This window comes from Carcharhinus amblyrhynchos, chromosome 10 (assembly GCF_965287045.1).
Source record: "Carcharhinus amblyrhynchos chromosome 10, sCarAmb.v2.hapA, whole genome shotgun sequence".
In the NCBI taxonomy this organism is placed as follows: domain Eukaryota; kingdom Metazoa; phylum Chordata; class Chondrichthyes; order Carcharhiniformes; family Carcharhinidae; genus Carcharhinus; species Carcharhinus amblyrhynchos.
The window spans coordinates 95,082,160-95,110,146 of NC_137333.1; the positions used below are offsets into that span (position 1 = coordinate 95,082,160).

Sequence of the window (27,987 nt, forward strand, 5' to 3'; positions counted from 1 at the left end):
ATAAAAGTAGGGAGGTCTTGCTGCAACTGTATAGGGCACTGATGAGGCCGCAGCTGGAGTAGTGTGTGCAGTTTTGGTCGCTGCACTTACGCAAGGATATTTTGGCCTTGGAAGGAGTGCAGAGGAGGTTTACTAGGCTGATACCGGAGTTGAGGGGGTTGAACTATGAGGAGAGGCTGAATAAACTAGGCTTGTACTCGTTAGAGTTTAGAAGAATGAGGGGAGATCTCATTGAGACATATAAGATGATGAATGGGATGGGTAGAATAGAGGTGAAGAGGCTCTTCCTGCTCAGAAAGAACAGTAGGACTAGGGGGCACAGCCTCAAGATAAAGGGGGGGCGGTTTAGAAGGGAGTTGAGGAGGAACTTCTTCACTCAAAGGGTGGTGAATCTCTGGAATTCTCTGCCCGTTGAAGTGGTGGAGGCTGCCTCGCTAAATATATTTAAGACGCGGGTTGATAGGTTTTTGATAGGCAAGGGGATTAAGGGTTATGGGGAGAGGGTGGGAATGTGGAACTGAGCCACGACAGATCAGCCATGATCTCATTGAATGGCGGGGCAGGCTCGAGGGGCTAGATAGCCTACTCCTGCTCCTATTTCTTATGTTCTTATGAATAGTTAGCCGACCAATATGTGACGTCAGTCAATAAAATATGTATAGATACAGGGCCTGGCTATTTACGTGAGGGGGACAGACAGGAAGTTGTTGAACCCACTATCAGCTGATAGGCTCGGAGCTCCAGGTGCTATTGTTAAGCGGCATCTGGATATGAACCTGGTGCCCACAGCAGCATTGGTCTGGGTGGAAAATGATAAGCACTTCAGTAGCATCGCCTTGTCCTCAGACTTCTTCTCTGCCACTGGGAGGGTCACAACCTTGTGAGCACATCATAGGCACACCAGCACAACTGATGGAGGATGGGACCCAGGTCTCTGCAGAGCTAGTGGTCAGTAGCACAGCTGCAATTTGTCTTCCTCATGTCTAGTCTGCTACCCTACCCCAGTCAAATGAAATTTCGTTCAAAAGAAGTGGTTAATTTACAGCCTTTGGTGAGCTACAAGAAACCTACTGAAGATGCGGATAATCTGGCAGACCATCACAGAGGCTTTGCGCAGCGTTGGAGTTATATTGGATAGAAGACTGCCTAACCGACAGAAAGCAAAGAATCAGGATAAGTGGCACTTTTTCTGGTTGGCAAGATGTACTAGCGGAGTTCCACAGGTTCAGGCTTCACGCCCCAAATCTTTACAATCCAGATTAATGACTTTGATACAGGGATAGAAGGTGCCTTAGTCAGATTTGCAGATGACAATAAAATAGGTAGGGCAGTAAGTTTCAATGAGGAAATAAGAAACTTACAAATGGATACAGATAGGTTAGGAGACTGAGCCAAAATGTGGCAGATGGAGTTTAACGTGGATAAGTATGAGGTTATCCATTTTCGTGGGAAAAATGGAAAGGCAACTTATAATCTAAATGGAGAGAGACTTTGAGGCGCTTCGGTGCAGAAGGATCTGGGTGTCCTGGTGCATGAGTCGCAGAAAACTGGAATGCAAGTACAGCATGTAATAAGGAAAGCAAATGAAATTGTGACATTTATAGTTAAAGGAATAGAGTATAAAAGTAAGAAAGTGTTGCTGTAACCAAACAAGGCATTGGTGAGATCACATCTGGAGTACTGTGTGAAGTATTGGTTTTACTTGAGGAAAGATGGCGTGGCAGTGGAGAAGGTCAGAGGAGGTTGACTAGACCGATTCCAGATTCGAGGAGAGATTGAGTCATTTAGGCCGATACTCTCTCGGATTTATAAGAATGGTAGGAAATCTAATTGAAGTAGATAAGATGAGAAAAGACATTGACAAAGTAGACGTGGGGGAGATGTTTCCTCTTGTGGGGCAATCTAGAACAAGAGGCCCTAGTTTTAAGATAAGGGGTGGCAGATTTAAATCAGAGATAAGGAGAAACTACTTCTCTCAAAGGGTCGTGGAATTCACTACTGCAGAGTGTGGTTGATGTTGAGATCATGAGTAAATTTAAGGAGGAGATAGACAGATATTTAATTAGTAATGGGTTGAAAGGTTATAGAAAATGCACAGGAAAATGGAGGTGAGTTTGACGTGTGATCAGCTATAATCGTATTGAATGGCAGAGAACGTAAGAACATAAGAACATAAGAAATAGGAGCAGGAGTAGGCCATCTAGCCCCTCGAGCCTGCCCTGCCATTCAATAAGATCATGGCTGATCTGTCGTGGCTCAGTTCCACATTCCCGCCCTCTCCCCATAACCCTTAATCCCCTTGCCTATCAAAAACCTATCAACCCGCGTCTTAAATATATTGAGCGAGGCAGCCTCCACCACTTCAACAGGCAGAGAATTCCAGAGATTCACCACCCTTTGAGTGAAGAAGTTCTTCCTCAACTCCGTTCTAAACCGCCCCCCCCTTTATCTTGAGGCTGTGCCCTCTAGTCCTACTGTCCTTTCTGGGCGGGAAGAGCCTCTCCACCTCTATCCTATCCATCCCATTCAACATCTTATATGTCTCAATGAGATCTCCCCTCATTCTTCTAAACTCCAACGAGTACAAGCCTAGTTTATTCAGCCTCTCCTCATAGTTCAACCCCCTCAACTCTGGAATCAGCCTAGTAAACCTCCTCTGCACTCCCTCCAAATCCAAAATATCCTTGCGTAAGTGCGGCGACCAAAACTGCACTCAGTACTCCAGCTGCGGCCTCACCAGTGCCCTATACAGCTGCAGCAAGACCTCCCTACGTTTATATTCAATCCCCCTCGCTATGAAGGCCAGCATCCCATTCGCCTTCCTGACCACCTTGCACCTGCAAGCTGGGTTTTTGCGACTCATACACAAGGACCCCGAGGTCCCTCTGCACCGTCGCCTGCTGCAGTTTTTCGCCACGTAAGTAAGTCCTTCCTACCATTATTCCTACCAAAGTGGACAACCTCACACTTGCCAACATTAAATTCCATTTGCCAGTTCCTGGCCCATTCGCCCAGCCTATCGAGATCCTTCTGCAGGCTCTCCACACCCTCCGCACAATTTGCCGTTCCACCAATCTTGGTGTCATCAGCAAATTTCGACACCACACACTCGGTTCCCTCCTCCAGATCATCTAAATAAATGGTAAATAGCTGAGGCCCCAGCACCGACCCCTGGGGCACTCCACTAGTCACCAACCGCCAATCCGAATAGCACCCATTGACCCCCACTCTCTGCCTCCTGTTTGACAGCCAATCCTCTATCCACGCTAACACTCTACCCCCAACTCCATGCCCCCTGACCTTCTGTAATAACCTCTTGTGAGGCACCTTGTCAAACGCCTTCTGAAAATCAAGAAACACCACATCCACCAGCTCTCCTCTATCCACCGCCCTAGACATATCCTCATAGAACGCCAATAAATTCGTCAGACACGACTTCCCCTTAACGAAACCGTGCTGCGTCTGCTCTACCAAACAATTCCCCTCAAGATGCCTCGCAATTTTCTCCTTGCAGAGCAGACTTGAGGAGCTGAATTATCGACTCCTGCCCCTACTCTGGATGTTTACATGGCAGATAGTGGAATTTGAATTCAATAAAAAATTTCTGGAATTAAGAATCTACTAATGACTATGAAACCACTGTCGATTGTCAGAAAAACCCATTTGGTTCACTGATGTCCTTTGGGGAAGGAAATCTGCTGCCTCTACCTGGTCTGGCCTACATGTGACTCTAGAGACACAGCAATGTGGTTCTCTCTCAACTGCCCTCCAAGGGCAACTAGGGATGGGCAATAAATGCTGGCCAACCAGTGACACCCATGCCCCACGAGTTAACAACAAAAAAACGCACAATGTTGCACAACTATTACATTGATTAATATGAAAGAATCGGTAAACACTTACATAGTTAAGAAGTGATAGTATATGACAAAAGTAAACAATATTGGCTTACACACTTTTCGATGCTTCATCAATGACCTTCCCCCTATATTGTGGTCAGAAATAGGATGTTTGCTAATTGCGCAATGTTCAGCGTTGATGGCCCCTAAGATACTGAAGCAATTTATATCCATATACAGCAAGATATGAATAATGTTCAGGCTCATTCTGATAAATGGCAAGTACCATTTGTGCCACACAATTGCCAGACAATGAAGAAATGGCAATTCCTGCAACAAGGGAGAATCTAACCAAATCCCATTGACATTCAGTGACATTACCACTGAAGAATCTCCCCATTTCACCATTCTTAAAGTTACCATTGACCAGAAATAAAAGCAAGTCAGAGACTGGGAGTTCTGAGGTGAGTGACTCATCTCCTGACTTCCCAAAGCCTGTCCATCATTGACAAGTTACAAGTCAGGAGTGTGATGGAATATACTACACTCGCCCGGATGAGTACAGCTCTAAAACCTCTCAAGAAACTCAACACCATTCAAAACTTAATTGGCACTCGTCCACCACCTTAGACATTTGCTCCCTGCATCACCAATACAAAGGCAACAGCGTGTACCATCTCCAATGTGCACTAGTGCCACTCAACTAGCTTCCTTCTACAGCACACTCCAAATCACAACTTCTATCACTGAGAAGGACAAGGGCATGGGAGCCCCACCAGCTGGAAGTTTCCCTCAAAGGCACACACCACCCTGATTTGGAAATATATTGCCATTCCTTCATTGTTGCTGGATCAAAGACCTGGAACTCTCTTCAATCGTCAGCCAATATCACTACACTGAACTGAAGTGATTGATTTCTTCCACTTCAACCATCTTCCTTTGTGCCAGGTATTACTTCAACCCCCTGATTTCCATTGACTCCAGCTTTGCTGGAGCTTCTTAATGCCACACTTGGTCAAATGCTACTTGGATGTAAAGGGTAATCACTCTCATCTCACAGTCATGTTTGGACAAAGGCTACAACGAGGTCAGGAATTGAATGCCGCTGGCAGAACCCAAACTGAGCGTCAGTGGACAGGTTATTGCTAAGAAAGTGCTGCTTGAAAGCACTGTTGTTAACCCCCCCTTCCATCACTTTATGATTACTATGATTCTCATCCCCATTCTCTTGCTTTCTCCCCATAACCCTTGATCCCCTTATTGATCAAGAACCTATCTATCTCTGACTTAAAGACAGTCAATGTCTGGCCTCCACAGCCTTCTACAGCAAAATGTTCCATAGGTTCATCATCCTCTGGCTGAAGAAATTCCTCATCTCAAGTTCAAAGAAGCGTCCCTTCACTCTGAGGTTGTGCCCTCGTGTTCTAGACTCTCCCACTAGTGGAAACAACCTCTCCAAGCCCACTCTATCCAGGCCTCTCAGTATTCTGTAAGTTTCAATTAGATTCCCCCACCTCACCCTTCTAAAGTCTATCAAGTATAGACCCAAACTCTTCAACTGCTCTTCATATGACAAACCCTTCATTCCTGGGAACATTCTTGTGAACCTCCTCTGGACCCCCTCCAAGGCCAGTGCATCCTTTCTTAAGTATGGGCCCCAAAATTGCTCACAATACTCCAAATGGGATCTGACCAGAGCCTTATATAGCCTCAGCAGTACATCTCTCGCTCTTTTTTAAATTATTGATTTGTGGGACATGGGCGTCACTGGTTGCGCCAACATTTATTGCTCATCCTTAGTTGCCCCGAGAGGGCAGTTGAGAGTCAACCACATTGCTGTGGCTCTGGAGTCATATGTAGTCCAGACTGGATAAGGATGACAGATACCTTTCTCTAAAGGACATTAGTGAACCAGATAGGTTTTTCTGACAATCAGTAATAGGTTTCATGGTCATCAGTAGATTCTTAATTCCAGATTTTTTTTTATTGAATTCAAATTCCACCATCTACTGTAGTGGAATTCAAACCTGGGTCCCCAGAACTTTAGCTGAGTTTCTAGATTAATAGTCTAGCATTAACACCACTAGACCATCACCTCCCCTTCAGGTTGGATTTGTCCTGTTTCTTGTGTACAGGATATACCTGGACAATTTTCCACATCGCTGGGTAGATGCCAGTGATAGTACCCGGGGCAGCTTGGCTAGGAGCTTGGCAAGTTCTGGAGTACAAGTCTTCAATGCTGGAATATTGTCACAGCCCATAGCTTTTGTAGTATCTCCAGCTGTGTAAAACTGCTAGCAACTGCTCAAATCCTGAACAAATGAAAATACATATTTTTGTGTTGACCAATCCTTTATGTGTGGTTGGTGTCTGAGTTTGATACACTAAAGTAAATTTATTAGTCGCAAGTAAGGCTTACTGCAGTAAATTACTGTGAAATTCCCCTGATTGTCACCCTCTGGCGCCTGCTTGGGTCAATGCACCTAACCCACACATCTTTCAGGCTGTGGGAGGAAACCAGAGCACCCGGAGGAAACCCACGCAGACACGGGGAGAATGTGCAAACTCCACACAGACAGTGACCCCGAGCCAGGAATCAAACCCAGGTCCCTGGTGCTGTGAGGCAGCAGTGCTAACCATGGTGCCACTGTGTCACGCGAGTAAGCGCCCGGAGAAGGAAAACCACAACATGACCACTGCAGTTAAAAATTTCTCTTTTTCGAGCATGCCACATAATATGGTGCTGGTAGAAAAAGCTGGTAAACAGAAACAAATTTGAAATTTAAACCCGCACAGTCCATGCGAATGTGAAAATTGTGGGCAGTTGGTCAAGTGTTCAGTGCCATTATTTATTTTGCCCCAAGGCACTTCACCGATTGGTGCCAGGTCGGAGGAGGAATAGAAGTAACAAGGGTGACCCAACGTAGGGTTTAAGGGTGAATTTGAATGTGGTGAGAAGTGTATATAATACGGTGAATGGGCTTGAGGAGGGAGTTTCAGAGCCTCGGAGCAAGACGACTGTATCCATTGGTAGAGCAGGAAGGACAAATGTGATCTTCGCCTTGCCTACCTTGGGCCAGCACGGTGGCACAGTTGTTAGCACTGCTGCTTCACAGTGCCAGGGACCCGGGTTCAATTCCTGTGACTGCCTGTGTGGAGTTTGCACGTTCTCTCAGTGTCTGCGTGGGTTTCCTCCGGGTGCTCCGATTTCCTCCCACAAATCCAAAAGACGCGCTGGTTAGATGGATTGGCCATGCTAAATTCTCCCTCAGTGTAGCCGAACAGTAAACTTACTTGTGACGCTAATGAATAAACCTTAAAACTCAAAATGCTGGTTTCTTCCTCATGGTGATCACGGGATTTACAGCACTTGCATAAGGCCCTACAGGTTTGTGGCTAATGGTGGTTGTTGTTAACCTTGTTCTGGTGCATGCTGACATCCTAGTTCCACTCCAAAGCATTAAATAATATGACCAGGGTGTCTCCAAAGCTTCAAGATACAGTTAGATGCTGTTACACACTGTGTGAAATGAACATCAATATTGTGAGTGATGCTTTTAAGTATTTTCCAGTTGGACAGAACTCTTAAATTAGAGTATCTGCAAAATTGGTAAGACTTATTCTTCCTTTTTACAAAACCATTTATTTATAGTCCAGTCCGGAAAAGTACACAAAGAACAGCCCGATTGAAAAAATTGATTTGATTTATTATTGCTACATGTGTTGGGATACAGTGAAAAGTAGTTTCTTGTGCGCTATACAGGCAAAACATACTGTTCATAGAGTACATAGGGGAGAAAGAAAGCAGAGGGTGCAGAATTAAGGGCGGGATTTGACAGCCTCACTCAACTCAATTCTGGAAAATCCCACTTGAGGTCAATGGATTTTCCCATTGTCCGCCCCTCGCCCACCCCCCTTTCCCATGGCGGGCAGGGTGGTAGAGTTCCGGCGATAGTGTTGCAGTTATGGGTAGACTGTAGAGAAAGGTCAGCTTAATATATGGTAAAGTGTAAAGGAGTTAGAGTGAAGTTTTAAGAGCAGAGAACAAAGTAAAAGGTGGAATTAGAAGTTGTGCTGGGATTGGCTTGCAAGCAGTCGCCATGCTCCAATACTATCTTTTTTTTACTGAATGAAATTGGGGAAAATTTATGAGAATAGGAGTTAAATACAAACACAGGAACAAAGGTGATGCATTTCCTCTGCTGTCCTGTTAATAAAACACATCCCCTTTACTGTCTCATTATAGTCAGCAGAAATGTGACTGAATGGAAACTGTTCAAACATTGCAAGGTTTAAGGAACTTGATGGAAGCATTATTAGTATGCTGGATGTACGATAACCCTGGTGAATCTGAAACTTGTGGGTTAAAGCTCAGTTGCAGAACTTGAGCACACAAAGTGCAAGGTGACATTTCATTTAGAATAAACTGTACTGCTGCATGGTCGGAGATGCCATCTTTAAGACGACAGGTTAACTGAAGGCCGTACCAGCCAACTTAGACACCCTGTAAAACATCCCTCAGCACTGTCCGAAGAGGGTTCTTTTAAATTCACTCTGGCAAGAGGAATATTGCTAGCAGGGTCAGAATTTGTTGCCCAAAGCAGGATCAGGATACTGAAATGACCTGGGGCAGGATTTTCCCATCTCGAGTTGAGCAAGGCTGCAAAATCCCACCCTCAGTTCTGCACCCTCTCCTTTCCTTCTGTCCTATGTACTCTATGAATGGTATGTTTTGTCTGTACAACTCAGAAGAAACAATACTTTTCAGGTATCTCTTTTGACACCAACCAAAAACAATACTTTTCACTGTATACTAATGCACCTGACAATGGGCGGCATGGTGGCACAGTGGTTACTGCTGCTGCCTCACAAGATCAGGCACACAGGTTCAATTCCGGCCTCAGGTGACTCTGTGTGGAGTTTGTACGTTCTCACTGTGTCTGTGTGAGTTTCCTCCGGGTGCTCTGGTTTCCTCTCGCACTCCAAAAGATGTGCAGGTTAGGTTGATTGGCCATAGTAAATTGCCCTTAGTATTGGGAGGACTAGCAGGGTAAATATGTGGAGTTACGGGGAGAGGGCCTGAATGGGATTGTTATTGGTATAGGTTTGATGGACCAAATGGCCTCCTTCTGCACTGTAGGGCTTCTATAATTCTAGTCTATGATTTAATAAATTTGGTGATCAGCCATGATCATAATGAATGGCGGAGTGGGCTTGCAGGGCCAAATGGCCTACTCCTGCTTCTAGTTTCTGTGTAAGTGGAGTTGACCTTGAGAAGGAGCTGCTGTGGTGAATGTACTTCACCACATTCACAGGCACTTGATGGAGGCATCATTACTGTGCTGGATGTATGAGGTTGGGAATGCGAGGATATTTGAGCCAGTGATGCTGAAGGAATGAGCAAACATGTCCACGCCAGGATGGTGTGTGATTTGTAAGATACATGTCCCTGCAGGAATCTGCAGGAGAGCATGAACAAGCCAATCGCACATCACCTCCAAACAGTACCTGTTGGGAACTGATTTAATAGTGAATCATAGGGGTGAATTTTCCTGTTCCACCCTCCACGGGAATCGGAACGGGTGAGGGACAGACCATGAAAAGCTCTATTGACCCCGGGCGGGATTTCCTGGTTTCGGGAAGAGCGAGGCTGGAAAATTGAACCCATAGTGTGTTCTTTTTCTTCTCTCAATATGGAAGCATGCAGAAATGGGGAACATAGCCACAACAAACTTGCTGTGTAAAAAAATCAAAGTTTATGTATTATTGTCACAACTAGACATTAACACTGCAATGAAGTTATTGTGAAAATCCCCTAGTTGCCACACTCCAGCACCTGTTCAGGTACACTGAGGGAGAATTTAGCATGGCCAATTCACCTAACCAGCATGTCTTTCAGATACCTCACTCTTAAAAATAAGGTTTGGAAATTGGGCCACCCACAAATAGAAAGTGTTTAGCTCTTTTATGATCAGAAGTGAAAGTGCAAATTCAAATGGCAACTTTGACTGCAACCTTTAACTCCTACTCAGCATAAAACATAGAACATAGAACAGTACAGCACAGTACAGGACCTTTGGCCCTCGATGTTGTGCTGAGCTATGTCCAAACCCAAGATCAAGCTATCCCACTCCCTACCATTCTGGAGTGCTCCATGTGCCTATCCAATAACTGCTTGAAAGTTTCTAAAGTATCCAACTCCATTATCATAGCAGGCAGTGTATTCCACACCCAACCACTCTCTGGGTGAAGAATCTACCTCGGACATCCCTCCTTTATCTCCCACCATGAACCTTATAGTTATGCCCCCCAGTAACAGCTGTATCCATCCGAGGAAATAGTCTCTGCATGTCCACTCTATCGATCCCCCTCATCATCTTATAAACCTCTATTAAGTCGCCTCTCATTCTCCTCTGCTCTAAAGAGAAAAGCCCCGGCTCCCTCAACCTTTTCTCATAAGACCTACCCTCCAAACCAGGCAGCATCCTGGTAAGTCTCCTCTGCACTCTCTCCAATGCTTCCACACCCTTCCTATAGTGACGTGACCAGAACTGCAAACAATACTCCAAATGTGGTCTCACCAACATCTGGTATAGTTGCAGCATAACCCCACGGCTCTTAAACTCAAGCCCCCTGTTAATAAACGCTAACACACTATAAACCTTCTTCACGGTTCTATCCACTTGAGTGGCAACCTTCAGAGATCGGTGGGTATAAACCCCAAGATCTCTCTGTTCTCCCCATCCCTCAGAACCCTGCTGTTGACTCTGTAATCCACATTCAAGTTTGTCATACCAAAATGACTCATCTTGCACATATCAGGGTTAAACTCCATCTGCCACTTTTCGGACCAGCTCTGCATCCTATCAATGTCTCTTTGTGGCCTACAAGAGCCCTCCACTTCATCCACTACTCCACCAATCTTGGTGTCATCAGCAAGTCTACTAACCCACCCTTCAGCCTCCTCTATAGAACATAGAACATGTACAGCACAGTACCTGTACTCTGAAAGAAATAAACTGTAAACTTTATATGTCAAAATAAACTTTAAATATAAACATGGGAGCAGGAGAAGGCCATTGAGCCCTTCGAGCCTGCTCCACCATTCATTTTGATCATAGCTGATCATCAGATTCAATATCCTGTTTCCGTCTTCCCCCCATATTCCTTGATCCCTTTAGCCCCAAACTGAAACTTTGCTGATGAGTAAAATTCACTGAAAACATCATCTTCTTTGATGAATAATATCTTTAGGATTGATGACTCACTAAGTGAGGCCACAATGATTAAATACAACCTCATGCAAAAAATACCCCTAAAGAATAAAGGGATTGGCACAGTGGTTAACATTACTGCCTCACAGTGCCAGGGAACCGGGTTCAGTTCTGACCTTGGGTGACTGTCAGCGTTCAACATTCTCCCTGTGCCACTGTGGGTTTCCTCTGGGTGCTCCAAAGATGCGCGGGTTAGGTGCTTCAGCCATGCTAAATTGCCCCTTAATGTCCCTGGATGTGGAGCTTAGGGGGATTAATGGAGTATATGCGTGGGGTTACTGGAATAGAGTCTGGTAAGATGCTCTGTCGGAGAGTTGGTACAAACGTGATGGGCTGAATGGCCTCCATCTGCACTGTAGTGACTATATGATAATAATAAATATCCCTGCCCTGAGAGACATTCTACCCTCCCTAAGACTGGCAATACTTTTGTTCCAGGGCTCGTGACACCTTCCCAAAGGCTTCTACTTTTCATCAAAGGGTGCCATTATGCTCCTTGCGCCTAGCACTTTCCCACTAAGGCTGCTATGATGATTTGTTTCTTCGCTATTTCATGGGATGCAAGCATCACTGGCTAGGTCAGCATTTATCTTTGAGAACATTACATGTGCAGTGGGCAATGGGGAACCTGTGGATGTGGTGCATCTGGATTTTCAGAAGATATTTGACAAAGTGCCGCACCAAAGGGTGCTACATAAGATAAAGGTGCACATTGTTACAATTAGAGGATTGGTTACCTAACAGAAAGCAAAGAGTGGGGGTAAATGGGTGTTTTTCTGGTTGGCGATCAGTGACTAGTGGTGTGCCTCAGGGATCAGTGCTGGGACTGCAATTGTTACGATTTACATAGATGATTTGGAGTTGGGGACCAAGTGTAGTGTATCTAAATTCACCAATGATATTAAGTGGCAGAGTGAAGTGTGCAGAGGATACTGAAAGTCTGCAAAGGGATATAGATAGTCTAAGTGAGTGGGCGACGGTCTGGCAGATGGAGTACAATGTTGGTAAGTGTGAGGGCATCAATTTTGGTAGAAATAACAGCAAAATGGACTATTATTTAAATGGTAAAAGAGTGCAGCATGCTGCTGTGCGGAGGATTCTGGGTGTCCTTGTACAAGAATCACAAGGAGCTGGTTTGCAGATGCAGCAGGAAAGTAAGAAGACAAATGGAATTTTGTCCTCCATTGCGAGAGGGATGGAGTTTAAAAACAGTGAGGTTATGTTGCAGCTGTATAAGGTGCTGGTGAGGCCACACCTGGAGCACTGTGAACAGTTTTAGTCTCTTTACTTGAGAAAGGTTATACTGGTACTGGAGGGGGTCAGAGGAGACTCACCAGGTTGATTCCAGAGTTGAGAGGAGAGAATGAGTAGACAGGGGCTATACTCATTGGAATTCAGGAGAATGAGGGGAGATCTAATAGAAACATAAGATTATGAAGTGAATAGATAAGATAGAAGCAGGGAAGTGGTTTCCACTGGTGGGTGAAACTAGAACTAAGGGGCATGGCCTCAAAATAAGGGGAAGTAGATTTAGGACTGAGTTGAAGAGAAACTTCTTCACACAAAGGGTTGTGAATCTGTGGAATTCCCTGCCCAGTGAAGCAGTTGAGACTACCTCATTGAATGTTTTTAAGGCAAGGATAAATACATTTTTGAACAGTAAAGGAATTCAGGGTTATGGTGAGCAGGTGGGTAAGTGGAGCTGAGTCCATGAAAAAAATCAGCCATGATCTTATTGAATGGTGGAGTGGGCTCGAGGGGACAGATGGCCTACTCCTGCTCCTAGTTCTTATGGTCTTTATATCTCTTCCATTGGTCTTATAAAAAGATGGCTGTAGACCAATAAATTGCTTTTTCAAAGTGAATTCATTTAATATTACAATAGATCCTCTTTGTGAGTTTTCTTTTCATTCTCGATCCTCGCAGAAATAGATTTATATCCCGCATTATCATTTGCTGCTCAGGTGACAATGCTATTTAAATGTACTTGGTACAAGAACCACTTTGTCTTTCTACTTGTTTCTTTCTAAATCACAAATGTTAATCGCGCACAAAGAAGCTGTTTCTTGCAACACTTTCCAAACACACGACTTCTACCACCTTGAAGGACGAGGGTAGCAGACGCATAGGATCAGCACAATTTGCAAGTTCCTCTCCAAGTCACTCACCATCCTGACTTGGGAAAATATCAGCCGTTCCTTCACCATCACTGGATCAAAATCCTGGAGCTTCCCCTCTAACAGCACTGTGGGTATACCTACACCACATGGACTGCAGAGGTTCAAGGACGCAGCTCGCCACCATCTTCTCAAGGGCAATTAGGGATGGGTAATGATTGGTGGTCTAGCCAGCGATGCCCACATTTTGCTGCAAATGGTGTCAGCAGAAGTAAAATCACACGGTGGCATAATGGTTAGCACTGCTGCCTCATGGCACCAGGGACCCGGATTCAATTCTGGCCTCGCGTGTCTGTGTGAAGCTTGGACATTCTCCCCGTGTCTACATGGGTTTCCTCTGGGCGCTCCAGTTTCCTCCCACAATCCAAAGATGTGCGGGTTAGGTTGATTGGCTGTGCTAAATTTCCCCTTTGTGTTAGGGGGTTAACAGGGTAAATATGTGGGGTTACGAGGATAGGTCCTGGGTGGAATTATTTTCAATGCAGGCTCAATGGGCCAAATTGCCTCCTTTTGAACATAGAACATAGGACACTACAGCACAAACAGGCCCTTCGGCCCACGAGTTGCGCCGTGGTTTGTACTTAAGGGATTTGTACTTAAGGGATGTACTTAAGAGTTTGTACTTAAGGGATTCTATGATTTGCAGCACAGTGACAGGCCAGTTGGCTCAACTGGTCTATGCTGGTGTTAATGGTCCAATCAAACATTCTCTCACCCTATTTCACCTAACTCTATTCCTTTCTCTTTCCTGTACCTCCCTGGCTTTTCTTTAAGCCTACTTGCCCAAAGTCCCACGTTCTAACCCCACTCCGAATAAAGGTCTTGCTGCTGTTATTAAATTTAGTTGCGACAACATTATATTTGTGACCTTTAGGTTTGGACTTTCCCACACTTCTCCACAGCTCCCCGCTTCATAACCTAACAGATGTGGCCACCCTTTGGAATCTTGAATCCAGAGGAATGAGCCCCAGCCTGTTCAATCCAAACTGAGAGCTTTGGCCAGTTCAATCTACCCTCACGGCTACAACCTCTCGGTTCCAATATCACGTTTATTAATCTTTGACCGGAAAGACATGAATAAACAACACACAGTATTGCACTTGAGGGTGAAAGGTTTCACTGGAGGAGCAGAATCAGAGATATTTGTGTCTATGCCGGTGGAAGGAGCAAACTTGTGGTGTCAGACATCAAAACATTTCAGAAGGGCCAAAGACCACTTAGGCTTAACATATTCATCTTTTTTGATTGCAACAGCAGCAACAATTTATAGCTATATGTCACCTTTAATGTAATATATGTCAAAAGGATTTCACAGGAGTTTTTTTTAGAATCCCTACACTGCAGAAGGAGACCATTCAGCCCATCAAGTCTGCACCGACAACAATCCTACCCAGGTCCTTTTCCAACAATTCCACAAATTTACCCTGCCAATCCCCCTGACACTAGGGTCAATTTAGCATGGCCAATCCACCTAACCCACACATCTTTGGAGTGTGGGAAGATACCGGAGCACCTGGTGGAAGCCACACAGGTACAGGGAGAACGTGCAAACTCCACACAGATAGTGACCAAAGCCGGGAATTGAACCCGGGTCCTTGGTGCTGTGAGGCAGCTGTGCTAGCCACTGTGCTGCTATGATACTGAGCACTGTGCCACTGTGATTGCTAAATCATTTTAAAAATGAGATATGGTACTGCGTCACATGCGGAGATATTGAATTAGATAAGCAAACACTTGCTCAATGAGGGAGGTTTGTAGGAGTGCCCTGAGAAGGAAAGAGAGATCATCACAGAATCCCTACAGTAGAGAAGGAGGCCATTTGGCCCATCGCGTCTGCACCAACCACAATCCTATCCAGGTCCTATCCCCATAATCCCATGTATTTACCTGGCTAATTCCCCTAACCAGACTCATCTGTTGAATAGCAACGCTCCAAAAACTTGTGTTTCCAAGTAAACCTTCAACCTGGTGTTGTGAGACTTCTTACCTCTAAGGAGCGATTTATCATGGGCAATCAACCTAACCCATCTTCTGGATTGTGAGAGGAAACCCACCCAGACACAGGGAGAGGTGGGAGCCACGAGGAGGATATTCCAGAGTTTACGGCTGAGGCACCTGAAAGCACAGCCACCAATGTTGGAGCGATTAAAATCAGAGATGTCATGAGGCAAGCATTGGAGAAGCGCAGCTCTCTCAGAGGATTGTGGGGCTGGAGGAGATCACAGTGATAGAGAGGTGTGAGGCTATGGAGGGATCCGAAGACAAGGATGTGAATTTTAAAATCAGAACATTGCTTGACCTGGAACCAATGTGGGTCAATGAGCTGAGAGGTGGTAAGTGAATAGGGTTGGGTGCAAGTTAAGAAATGGATTGCAGAGTTTTGGATAACACACACATCCCCATCTTACTTGTGTTCCATGTCTATTAATCTTTTCTCTCCCCAAGCAGTTCACTCGTGTTGGCCTCAAATTTCAAATTTGTTTCCTCATGAATCAATTCCTCAATTTTCTTATTTGACTGTATAAGAATCCATTTGCCACCCCTCCTCCTCCTGGATATCTCATAAGAACATAAGAAATAGGAGCAGGAGTAGGCCATCTAGCCCTTTGAGCCTGCCCCGCCATTCATTGGAGAGGTTTGACATGATCAGGAATAGTCAGCATGGATTTGTCAAGGGCAGGTCGTGCCTTACGAGCCTAGTTGAGTTCTTCGATAATGTGACTGAACACATTGACGAAGGAAGTGCCGTGGACGTGGTGTACATGGACTTCAGCAAGGCGTTTGATAAGGTCCCCCATGCAAGACTTCTTGAGAAGGTGAAAGGGCATGGGATCCAAGGGCCTTTGGCCATGTGGATTCAGAACTGGCTTGCCTGCAGAAGGCAGAGAGTGGTTGTGGATGGGGCTTTTTCTGAATGGAGGTCAGTCACCAGCGGAGTGCCTCAAGGATCTGTTCTGGGACCCTTGTTGTTTGTCATTTTCATAAATGACCTGGATGAGGAAGTGGAGGGGTGGGTAAGTAAGTTCGCTGATGACACGAAGGTCGGTGGTGTTGTGGATGATCTGGAAGGATGGCAAAAGTTGCAGCAGGACATAGATAGGATGCAGGACTGGGCGGAGAAGTGGCAGATGGACTTCAACGCGGATAAATGTGTAGTCGTCCATTTTGGCAGAACCAACGGGATGAACGAGTACACTATCAAGGGCAGAAGTCTGAGTAGTGTTGAGGAGCAGAAGGATCTTGGGGTCCGGGTCCACAGGACTCTTAAATCGGCCTCGCAGGTGGAGGAGGTGGTCAAGAAGGCGTATGGTGTACTGGCCTTCTTTAATCGAGGGATTGAGTTTAGGAGTCGGGAGGTAATGCTGGAACTTTATAAGACCCTTGTCAGGCCTCATTTAGAGTATTGTGCGCAGTTCTGGTCGCCTCACTATAGGAAAGATGTAGAAGCTATTGAAAGGGTACAGAGGAGATTTACAAGGATGTTGCCTGGACTGGGAGGCATGCCTTATGAAGTTAGGTTGAGGGAGCTGGGACTCTTTTCCCTGGAGAGACGAAGGTTGAGAGGCGACCTGATAGAAGTTTACAAAATGTTGAGAGGAATAGATAGGGTGGACTCTCAGAGGCTATTTCCCCGGTTTGAAATGGTCGCTACGAGAGGACACAGATTTAAGGTGCGGGGAGGGAGGTTCAGAAGTGATGTTAGGGGTAAGTTTTTCACTCAGAGGGTGGTGAGTGAATGGAATCGGCTGCCGTCAGTGGTAGTGGAGGCGAACTTGCTGGGGTCTTTTAAAAGACTTCTGGATGAGTATATGGGGTTTAATGAGATTGAGGGTTATAGATAGGTCTGTAGGTTGGTAGGTGATGATGTGATCGGCGCAACTTGTGGGCCGAAGGGCCTGTTTGTGCTGTAGTGTTCTATGTTCTATGTTCTATATGTTCAATAAGATCATGGCTGATCTGAAGTGGATCAGTTCCACTTTCCCACTTTCCCCCCATAACCCTTAATTCCCTTGCCTACCAAAAACCTATCTACCCGTGACTTAAATATATTTAGCGAGGTAGCCTCCACCACTTCAACGGGCAGAGAATTCCAGGGATTCACCACCCTTTGAGTGAAGAAGTTCCTCCTCAACTCTGTTCTAAACTGCTCCCCCCTTATCTTGAGGCTGTGCCCTCTAGTCCTACTATCCTTTCTGAGCGGGAAGAATCTCTCTACCTCTACCCTATCCATCCCCTTCATTATCTTATACGTCTCTATAAGATCTCCCCTCATCCTTCTAAACTCCAACGAGTACAGACCCAGTCTATTTAGTCTCTCTTCAAAGTCCAACCCCCCTCATCTCTGGTATCAGCCTAGTGAACCTCTTCTGCACTCCCTCCAAGGCCAAAACATCCTTGCGCAAGTGTGGCGACCAAAACTGCACACAATACTCCAGCTGCGGCCTCACCAGTGCCCTGTACAGTTGCAGCAAGACCTCCCTGCTTTTATATTCTATCCCCCTCGCTATAAAGGCCAGCATTCCATTCGCCTTCTTGATCATCTGCTGCACCTGCAGACTGGGATTTTGCGACTCATGCTCAAGGACCCCCAGGTCCCTCTGCACCGTAGCACGCTGCAGCTTTTCGCCCTTTAAATAGTAATCCCTCCTACTATTATTCCTCGGACACCTAGCCCCACTGAATAATTTATCTTAGCCATAACCTGAGAACATAAGAACTAGGAGCAGGAGTATTATTTGGCCCCTTGACCCTGCTCCACTATTCAATAAGATCATGGCTGATCTTTTCATGGACTCAGTTCCACTTACCCGCCCGCTCACCATAACCCTTAATTCCTTTACTATTCAAAAATGTATCTATCCTTGCCTTAAAAACATTCAGTGAGGTAGCTTCAACTGCATCACTGGGCAGGGAATTCCACAGATTCACAACCCTTTGGGTGTGTACCTTGTATACATATTTTTAAATTTGAAGCTTTGTGTGTCTGGATTATTTTTCGGAAAGCAGGGGCTGATAACCTTCTCAGAGGGAGAAAGAAACAGTCTAAATGGGGAGATATGAATACTGGTCTGACTTGTTTTTCCCACAGGGTGGTGTAGTGATGATTCATTATGGGGTTAAATCCCACATTCAGAAGTGAGCTGAGTGACCAGTGGTTCTATTTTGGGTGGTACTGTGTATTGGCCAGGCGTCTGGGGGAGATGCATACACCTTGAACATTTACAAAATGCACCATCTGACAGCATGAGGACAAAACCAATAGCTTCTCATCCTGCTGGAGAGGGGTGATACTAAATGAGGCAAGACGCCTTGAAAAGTTATATGGTCAGTTGGAAAAGTGCGATCCCAGTGAAATTCTGCTGCTTTCACACCACAGCTTTCTTTGGTCTGGATGTGGTGATTTTTGATTTGTTTATTACTGTCACATGTATTGGGAGACAGTGAAATGTATTGCTTCTTGCGCGTTATACAGACTAAGAATGCTGTTCATATAGCAGGAAAGGAGACAGTGCAGAATATAGTGTTACAGTCATAGCTAGGGTGTAGAGAAAGATCAACTTAATGCAAGGTAACTCCATTCAAAGGTCTGATGGTAGCAGAGAATTTGATTTGAATTGCTTTATTATTGTCACAAGTATTAGTATACAGTAAAAGGTATAGTTTCTTGTATGTTATACAGACAAAGCATTATTGTCACAAGTATTAGTATACAGTAAAAAGTATAGTCTCTTGTACACTATACAGACAAAGCATATTGTTTGGAGAAGGAAAGGAGACGGTGCAGAAAGTAATATTAAGAAGCTGTTCTTGACTCGGTTGGTATGTGACCTCAGACTTTTGTATCTTTTTCCTGACAGAAGAAGATGGAAGAGAGAATGTCCATGTGCATGGGATCCTTAATTATGCTGGCTGCTTTTCCAAGGCAGTGGGAATTGTAGACAGAGTGAATGGTTGGGAGGCTAGTTTGAGTGATGGACTGGGCTACGTTCACAACCTTTTGTAGTTTCTTGCGGTCTTGGGCAGAGCAGGAGCTATATCAAGCAGTGATATAACCAGAAAGAATGTTTTTTATGGTGCATTTGTAAAAGTTGGTGAGAGTTGTAGCTGATGTGCCAAATTTCCTTAGCCTTCTGAGAAAGCAGGGGCATGCTTGTTGGTTATTGTGTCTGAGTTGCATGTGATGGTATGCAGTGGGCTGATGTGTGAAGCTCCATCCTTTCAGATCACAAGTCAATCAGAATTCACTGGAGCCCGTAGCAGGCAGATGCAGACTGATTGATCCGGGCTTTTCCACAGAGAAAAAATCTTCAATTCATTTCTCCAACCAATTTCTCTTATCAACTTATATGATTGGTTTAGCAGACAGACTCTGCTGTCTTTATTACCCTAACATTCAAACTGGTCTTCAGAATAAATAAAGTAAATTCAATTAGGCCTTGATTTAAGTTCATATATCAAGACACTTTGCTTTTTTTTGTCTGGCTTGTTTTTCATAATTGTCAGGTAACTTACAAATTTCATGTTTTCACCCAGAGAGTCAATTTGATTACATTTCATTTATATCTGTTAGGATGCCTACACTCTGCACAAGTCAGTGTCAGGCAGATCAATTTAATTTGTCAATATTTTTCTATTATATTGATTTTCATTTGTTATTATGAATTACATCAGAATGAGAACTCTGAGCAGCTGAGAGAGCAGTGATCGGAGTGATTATTCCTCCACTCTAACCAACCCCCCCCTTCTCTTTCCTTTGTGTTTTCCACTCCTCAGGAAGAGCTAACAATTCATCTTATTGTCAAGAAAATACACAGTAGGTCAGACAAAACGAGAAAGCCACCTTATATTTAAAAAAAAGCATTACAAGGCCAGTATTTGTTGACCATGCCTGGCTATCGAATCCCTACAGTGCAGAAGGAGGCCACTTGGCCCATCAAGTCTGCGCCGACAACAATCCCACCCAGGCCCTATCCCTGTAACCCCACTTACTTACTCTGCATTTCTCCTGACGCTAAGGGGCAATTTAGCATGGCCAGTTAACCTAAGCCGCACATCTGTGGAGTGTGGGAAGAAACCGGAGCACCCGGAGGAAACCCATGCAGACACGGGGAGAACATGCAAACTCCACACAGGCAGCCAACCAAGCCGGGAATCAATCCTGAGTTCCTGATGCTGTGAGGCAGCAGTGCTAACCACTGTGCCACCATACTGACCTTGTGAACATGGTGGTGAGCTGCCTTCTTGAATCACTGCTTCCACCCTGCTGTTAGGTTGGGGGTTACAGTAATTTAACTGTAATCCCTGGCACTGATGAAGTAACAGTGAAATATCTTCAAGCCAAGGACGGTGTGCAATGTGGAGCGAAACTTGGAGGTGGTGGTGTTCCCATGTGGCTGCTGCCCTTGTCCGTCTAGATGGTGGAGGTTTTGGAGGTGCTTGTGGAATATTTTGGTTGGCCAGCAGGGATTTCCCAAAAAGCTGGAAGGACAAGGCATTGCTGGAGTGGGAAAGGACTTGCCAACCAATCAGCACACTCTTCTTACGCAGTGTGAATTGCTGTTTCCTTTACTTGGTGAATTGTTCTGATGAGTGCAAGAGAAAAAGCTTCAACAGTATGTCTCTTTTTCAGAAATACTAAAGTTACGTACTACCAAATGACTATTACAGAGGACACTTCACAAGATCGAGTTCTGCAATAGATATGCATACAAATAGGCTTTTACTGAGGCCCCAACAGGCTCATGACTTTCCCCATGTGGGAAGGCGATGGTCTAATGATATTATCGCTCGACTATTAATCCAGAAACTCAGCTAATGTTCTGGGGAAATGGGTTTGAATCCCATCATGGCAAATGGAGGAATTTGAATTCAATAAAAAATATCTGGAATTAAGAAGCTACTGATGACCATGAAACCATTGTTGATTGTCAGAAAAACCCATCTGGTTCACTAATGCCCTTTACGAAAGGAAATCTGCCAGTCCTTCCCTGGTCTGGCTTACATGTGACTCCAGAGCCACTGCAATGTGGTTGACTCTCAACTGGCCTTGGCCAACTAGGGATGGGCAAAAGGCCTCCTCCCTGAGATTTCAATTGCCTACTTTGTGCTCCCCTCAGGCTTTCTCTACCCTCCCCACTCTGGGACCCCTTGAACTTACCTTGGCCTAAATGTCGGACTTAGCCTCAGGCATCTTCCTGCAGTTCCTCTTCCACCCAGTGCAGCACTGTTGCCGGAGAGCTCCTGGCCATTCAGATTTGCTGGCAGCTCTGTATGGCAGGACTTTCTCCAGGGTAAGGGGCGGAAGTCCCGCTTGCAGCCACTTATTGTTCATTCAAGCGTGAGATGGGGGTACTCTGAGTCACGGGGATGTGTTCGCTGTTGACTCTTTGGGTGATGGGAAGTGAGACCCCACCATCTGAAAGATTCAGGCCCATATTTAAATACACTACACACAGGGGGATAAATTCCCAGGTGAAGACATTGAACAAAAAGAAGCAACATGGTGGCAGAGTGGTTAGCACCGCTGCCTCACAGTGCCTGGGACCCAGGGTTCAATTCCCGGCTTGGGTAACTGTTTGTGTGGAGTTTGCACATTATCCCCGTGTCTGCGTGGTTTCTCTGGGTGTTTCGTTTCCCTCTCACAGTCTGAAAGATGCGCTAGTTGGGTGCATTGGCCATGCTAAATTCTTCCTCAGTGTACCCCAAACAGGCATTGGAGTGTGGAGACTAGGGGGATTTTCACAGTAACTTCATCGCAGTGTTAATGTCAGCCGACTTGTAACACTAATAATCAAACTTTTAAAATTTAATCTTTAGCTCATGGATGCTAAACTGGCAGAGAGAGTTGCTCACTCTTAAGAAAACCCAACTGATTTTCATTTGCGTTCTACAGAGACACGGTGGCACAATGATTAGCACTGCTGCTTCACAGCACCAGGAACCTGGGTTCGATTCTGGCCTTGGGTCACTATCTGTGTGGAGTTTGCACGTTCTCCTGTTCGCGTGGGTTTCCTCCGGGTGCTCTGGATTCCTCCCACACTCTGAAAGATGTGTAGGATTGGCCATGCTAAATTGCCCCTTAGTGTCCCAAGGTGTGTAGGTTAGGGGGATTAGTGGGGTAGATATGTGGGGCTATGGGAATAGGGCTTGGGTAAGAGCATGGCTCCATCAGAGAGTCAGTGTCAACTTAATGGACCAAAATGGCCTCCTTCTGCACTGTTGATTTCTATGAAATAAACTCAAGTAAGGAAGTTATGGAAACAATAAAACTAAAATATTTTGCCTGACTGATTATTACGTGACACATGCACTTCATTGTTCCTTTAAGGCCTTCCTTTGTCTTAGAAAGCACATTCCCTCCATAGATCATTGTGGCATCGTAAATATAGCAGGACAATTTCCTATTTACTATTTGAAGCAGCATATTTAAATGAATAGGTTACAAATTCACAAGAAGTAATGAAAGTTGAAGGCCCCACCACATCATCAATGAGTTCTGACTTTCCATCGAATGGTAGAAGCTTATGGCACAAAAACGACCATTTGGCCCATTGGGCTAGTGCCAGATCTTTGAAGGAGCTCCCCAATTAATTTCACTGTTTCTCTTTCCCCTAAGCCCTGAATTTGTTTTCCCTTTCACGTATTTACTTCCATTCTTCTTTGAAAATTACTATTGAATCTTCTTCCAGCAGCTTTTCTGGTAGTGCATTACAAATCTTAACGATGAAAGGTCATAGTTAGGATAAAAGATAGCAAATTTAAAACAGACTTGAAGAGATACTTCTTCTCCCAAAGGGTTGTGAATTCGTTAGCCCAAAGTGTGGTGGATGCTGGGACAGTAAGTACATTTAAGGAGGATTAGATAGATTTTTAATTGGTAATGGGTTATGGGGAGAAGGTAGGAAAATGGGGATGAGGAATATATCAGCCATGATCAAATGGCAGACCAGACCCGGTGGCCTGAATGGCCTAATTCTGCTCCTATAACTTGTGAACTTTTGAATTTACTTCAAAAACGTATAACACCTCACCTTGTCTGGTTATACTGTCAATTAAATATCTTAAATATATATCCTCTGGCTACTAACTTACTTGCTAGTGGAGGTACTTTCTCTCTGCCAACTCTCCTAAAAAACATTTATATTTCATTAATTAAATGATCCCATTATACGATTCTAATATTTTCTTTTTCTGTAGATTTACAGGATAATTGTGAATACTTGGAAGTTCTTGGCAGTTGACTGGATCAAGAGTACAACAGAGGATTTTCCAACCATTGGATCATGAAACGATTATCTTGGAATGAAATACATTCTTATGCTTAAATGTTGCTTTTGTACATTAGTTGATGCGTTTAGACTGTGTTTTGTTGCATTAAATATTCTGCATCGCCGGCTGGCCCCTGATCAGCCAATTTAATATTCTGGATTTAAAGCAGAAAATGCTGGAAAAACTCAACAGATCTGGCAGCATGTGTGGAGAGAGAAACAGTCAACCTTTCGAGTCTGTGTGACTCTTCCTCAGAGCTTCCTCGAGGGGAAATGTGATTAGTTTTGCGCTGTTGGAAAGGGAGAGAGTGGGAGAATGAGGCACATGTTAGAATTCAGAAGGGATTAAATGACAAAGGTGTCATGGACACTAGTCAAAGGGAGTGGTAAAGATAGTATTCAGCACTAAAGCAGGTGTTAATAGCAACATAAAGTTCTGAAGGCAAGATCGAAGCATATGTGAATATCAGATCAAAGGTCAGCACTTTCCAAAAGCAAAACAAGAGAATATGATACAGACTTGTGCTGGAGGGGAGTGGGGTGGGAGTTGGTGAAGGGGAAGGGGAAAGGTGGGGGGAACTTGGTGGGGGGGGGGGGGGAAATGGGGGGAAATCAAAATGGAGGACAGAGTTCCTGGTCTGAATTTGCTGATCTTAACATTGAGTCCAGGAGGTTGTGAAGTGCCTAATCAGAAAGTGAGATGCTGGTCTTCCAGTTAGTGTTGGGCTTCACTGGAACGTTGTAACAGGCCAAGGACATAAAACGTGAGCATGAGAGCATTAATTTGGATAACTTGTTCTTTCCAAATTGTAGAATGAAACTTTCTAATTTTGAAATAATCTCACATAATCCCAGCATGCCTAATGTAATCCGAGAATGTAAAGCACAGAAGGAGGCCATTTGGCCCATCATGTCTGCGGGCAGTTCTGTCAATGAGCTCTCCAGTTATTCCAGGATGGCCCAGGCTACAGAGTTCATCATGTTTTATACTTCACATGGAACCCAGATTGCACTTTGTAAACCTAGAAGTTTGAGATTGGAAATGAGGAATCTGTGTTTGTGTAAGCTTTGAATAAAGAACTAAACTTTTATTGCCTTGTGCCGGCCTGGATTAAGCTGGGAGGATGGGTTGGGATGAGGCTGGCTGACTATCATCACATAGGAAAATTTGGAGAAATGGATGCCCCAAATTTCCTGCAGGATTTCTTTAAATGTGCATTCTCTTCACAGTCAAGCTTTTTGCAGTGGCATGGTGGCACAGTGATTAGTACTGCTGCCTCACAGTGCCAAGGACCCAGGTTCGATTCCCGGCTTGGCTCACTGTCTGTGTGAAGCTGCATGTTCTCCCCATGTCTGCGTGAATTTCCTCTGGGTGCTCCGGTTTCCTCCCACAGTCCAAAGATGTAATGGCTAGGTTGATTGGCCATGCTAAATTGCCTCTTAGTGCCTGGGGGACAAGCTAGGGTAAATGCATGGGGTTATGGAGATTGCGCCTGGGTGGGATGTGATTGGTGCGGACTCGATGGGCCGAATGCCCTCCTTCTGCACAGTAGGACTCTATGATTCTACTATGCTATGATTCTTGATAAATCTCCAAACCGATTTATCTTGGGTCCCTATGGAGCAATTTGGCAACCTAACCTGCGCATTTTGGACTGTGGCAGGAAACCGGAGCACCCGGAGGAAACCCACTCAGACACGGGGAGAATGTGCAAACTGTGCACAGACAGTCACCCAAGGCTGGAATTGAACCCGGGTCCCTGGCGCTATGAGGCGACAGTGCTAACCACTGTGCCACCGTGCCTCATGAATCATTTTATGTGTAAACTAAATATCAATTTGTTGATTTGAATGCTGGGTGATTTGGCGATAACTTCACACATTTAACCTGTGGACCACAGACAAGAGATCTTTACAAACACTCATGATAAGCACAAAGCTGACTTCACAAGGCTAGAATAGGTAGGTGAGAGAATCACAGGATGCCTCACTTGTAGGTAGTCTGGGCAGTGAGTTAGAGTGCAGTGGTTGGAGGATGCAAGTGCTTGGGATTGTGGGGGTGGGGAGTCCTAGAGGGACAATCTCACATTTGACTGGGTCTCCCTTATCACCGGTCAGGAGGAGCTCACTGGTGGTTGGGTGGGGGAGGAATTAATGGCTGAGGGTGGAGATTAGGAGCTGATGTCAGGGGTGGATTGACAGTGGTCTTTAGGAGAAAATGGTGGTTGGGTGGATGGGGTTCATTGCAGGGGTAGGAGGGTTTGCAATCAGATAAATCACACCAGTGTGGGTAGCTTGTAGAGTCTGGAGAAAACACCTTAGGTGGGATTTTTCAGCCCTGCTTGCCCCCAAAACTGAAAAATCCCACCCAAGGTCTATGGCCCTTTGCGTGGTCCATCTCCCTTGCCCAGTACCATTCCCAAGGTGGGTGAGATGGGAAAATTCCAGTCTTGCTCTTGATTCACAGCAGAGACAAGCATTTAGCTCATCAATTTAGAACCTGTTACCTTATTTAAGTTGCCAGGTTTCCTGAAATCTGGAAAATCTGGCTACCCTCGATTAAAAATAGGCCTTAAAGTGTGAGCATGAAGTCTCATTATAATATTTAAATGACCAGTACACTTCCTGTAAATGGGTTGCTTTTTTGCTTCTCTGTTCAGCTCTGTTTAAACCAAAATAGGTGTCTTTAAGACAATTATTTTACATTTTAACCAATGCCACTAACCCAGCCCACACAGGGTCATCTGTCAATTGTTCTGAGGCTTTGTTCTCACAGAGTGCTCACCTTTGTCCTGCCACAAACACATTCTGCTACCTTATCTTCATATACTATCGGCACCGCCTTTCGTCCTCAACACTGCCATTAACACTCCCTTTTGTGACAACAGCCTGAGTAATTAGGCCCGACATAAAATTGGACACTTCAATGCAGATCAAAATTGCTTCTACAAGGGTACCACAGGTCAAAAGCCAACAGGGGCAGAACTGGTATATGTACAGCACATCGAATAGGGGTACTTCACTTTAACAATGGAAGAATCGTCATGGCCTAAAAACCATTGGAAGGTACTCAGCCAGAAGACATTATGATTATGTATTCCCTACCTTCAGCTGGACTCTCTGCTATGAACCACATCCTGAGAAGGGCGAAGATTGGAAACCCTCATGTGGAAGTCACAGTTCCAATGAGACCAGTTGGTTCATCGTGTGACAAGCATCTGTGGGAAATTGATAGAAATCCACAGAAGTTGGCATCTGTCACTTGGTTTCAGAGTGAGGGGTGTCTGACCACATTTTTCCTACTGGTTTACATGGATTTACTGAGAACATTAGAGGATAAGATAGATTTTGTAAGTTGTGTTACCCTTGCAAATCTGTATACATGTGTAAAGGTGTGGCTGGGGTGAAGGAACAGTGTGCTGTAGTTAAACTTTTCTTGTTAAATACATGTTTTTATTTTGTTGGAATTAATTGGCAGTCATGCGACTTTGCTTATTCATGTATCTAAACAAAAAATAAAAGTTAGGATCAACCAAGCTGGATTCCATACTGGGATCTGCCTTGTCCAGTGGTAACCTCAGCTGGGATCGTAACCTCGATATTCACCTCGTGTATCAATGCAGCGTCAATAGTAAGTGTCCAATATATTGTTGGGCCTAATTTCTCAGGCTATTGTCACAACAGGAAGTGGCAGTATTGAGGGCTAAAGATGGTGCTGATAGTGGTTTAAAGGTATGGTAGCATGATGTGTGGCAGAACAAAGATAATTTATAAATATAACTCTCCGTAACAGGACATTGCCTCACCATTCCTTTATGCTCATTAAAATTCTCCAAAGTTCTGTTTAATGAATGCTCTGTAGTATCATAGAATCCTTACAGTGAAGAAGAAGGCCATTTGGCCCGTCAAGTTTGCATCGACTTACCCTGTATTTCCCCTGCTAACTGATATATTTTGGGACACTTTGGGTCAATTTAGCAACCTATCCTGCGCATCTTTTGACTGTGGGAGGAAACCCATGCAGACATGGGGAGAATATGCAAGCTCCACACAGACAGTGACCCGAGGCCAGAATTGAACCTGGGTCCCTGGTGCTGTGAGGCAGCAACGCTAACCACTGTGCCACTGCGTCTTACGAGTCATTTTACAGACGTGTAAAATAAATGTCGGTTTGTTGATTTGAATGATATTTGCTGGGTGGTTTAGAGATAATTTCATACGTTCAACCTGTAGATTGCAGATAAGAAATCTTTACAAACACCCGTGATAAGCTCTGTCTTCAAAAGTGACTGCTTTAATAACCACCTGGTGCCATCCAACCCTGATATCCCATGTGCCCGTAAACCAGATCTTTGCTTCATAATCTTTTAACCCTTGACCGAAAATTTAAATTTGAAAAAATCCCTAGAACTCTACAAACATAGGCAGA

At 44.8% G+C, this 27,987-nt stretch overlaps 1 protein-coding gene across 1 annotated transcript in view; it reads left to right on the top strand.

Moving 5' to 3' along the window:
* Positions 1 to 24,077, top strand: part of LOC145349434 (SH2 domain-containing protein 1A-like) — a 66,723-nt gene extending 42,646 nt beyond the window's left edge. The window contains exon 4 of the mRNA XM_080197972.1: positions 23,488 to 24,077. Within this exon, the coding sequence (XP_080054098.1) occupies positions 23,488 to 23,577 (90 nt within the window). The 3' untranslated portion in view covers positions 23,578 to 24,077. The remainder of the gene's footprint in view (positions 1 to 23,487) is intronic.
* The last annotated feature ends 3,910 nt before the right edge of the window (positions 24,078 to 27,987 follow it).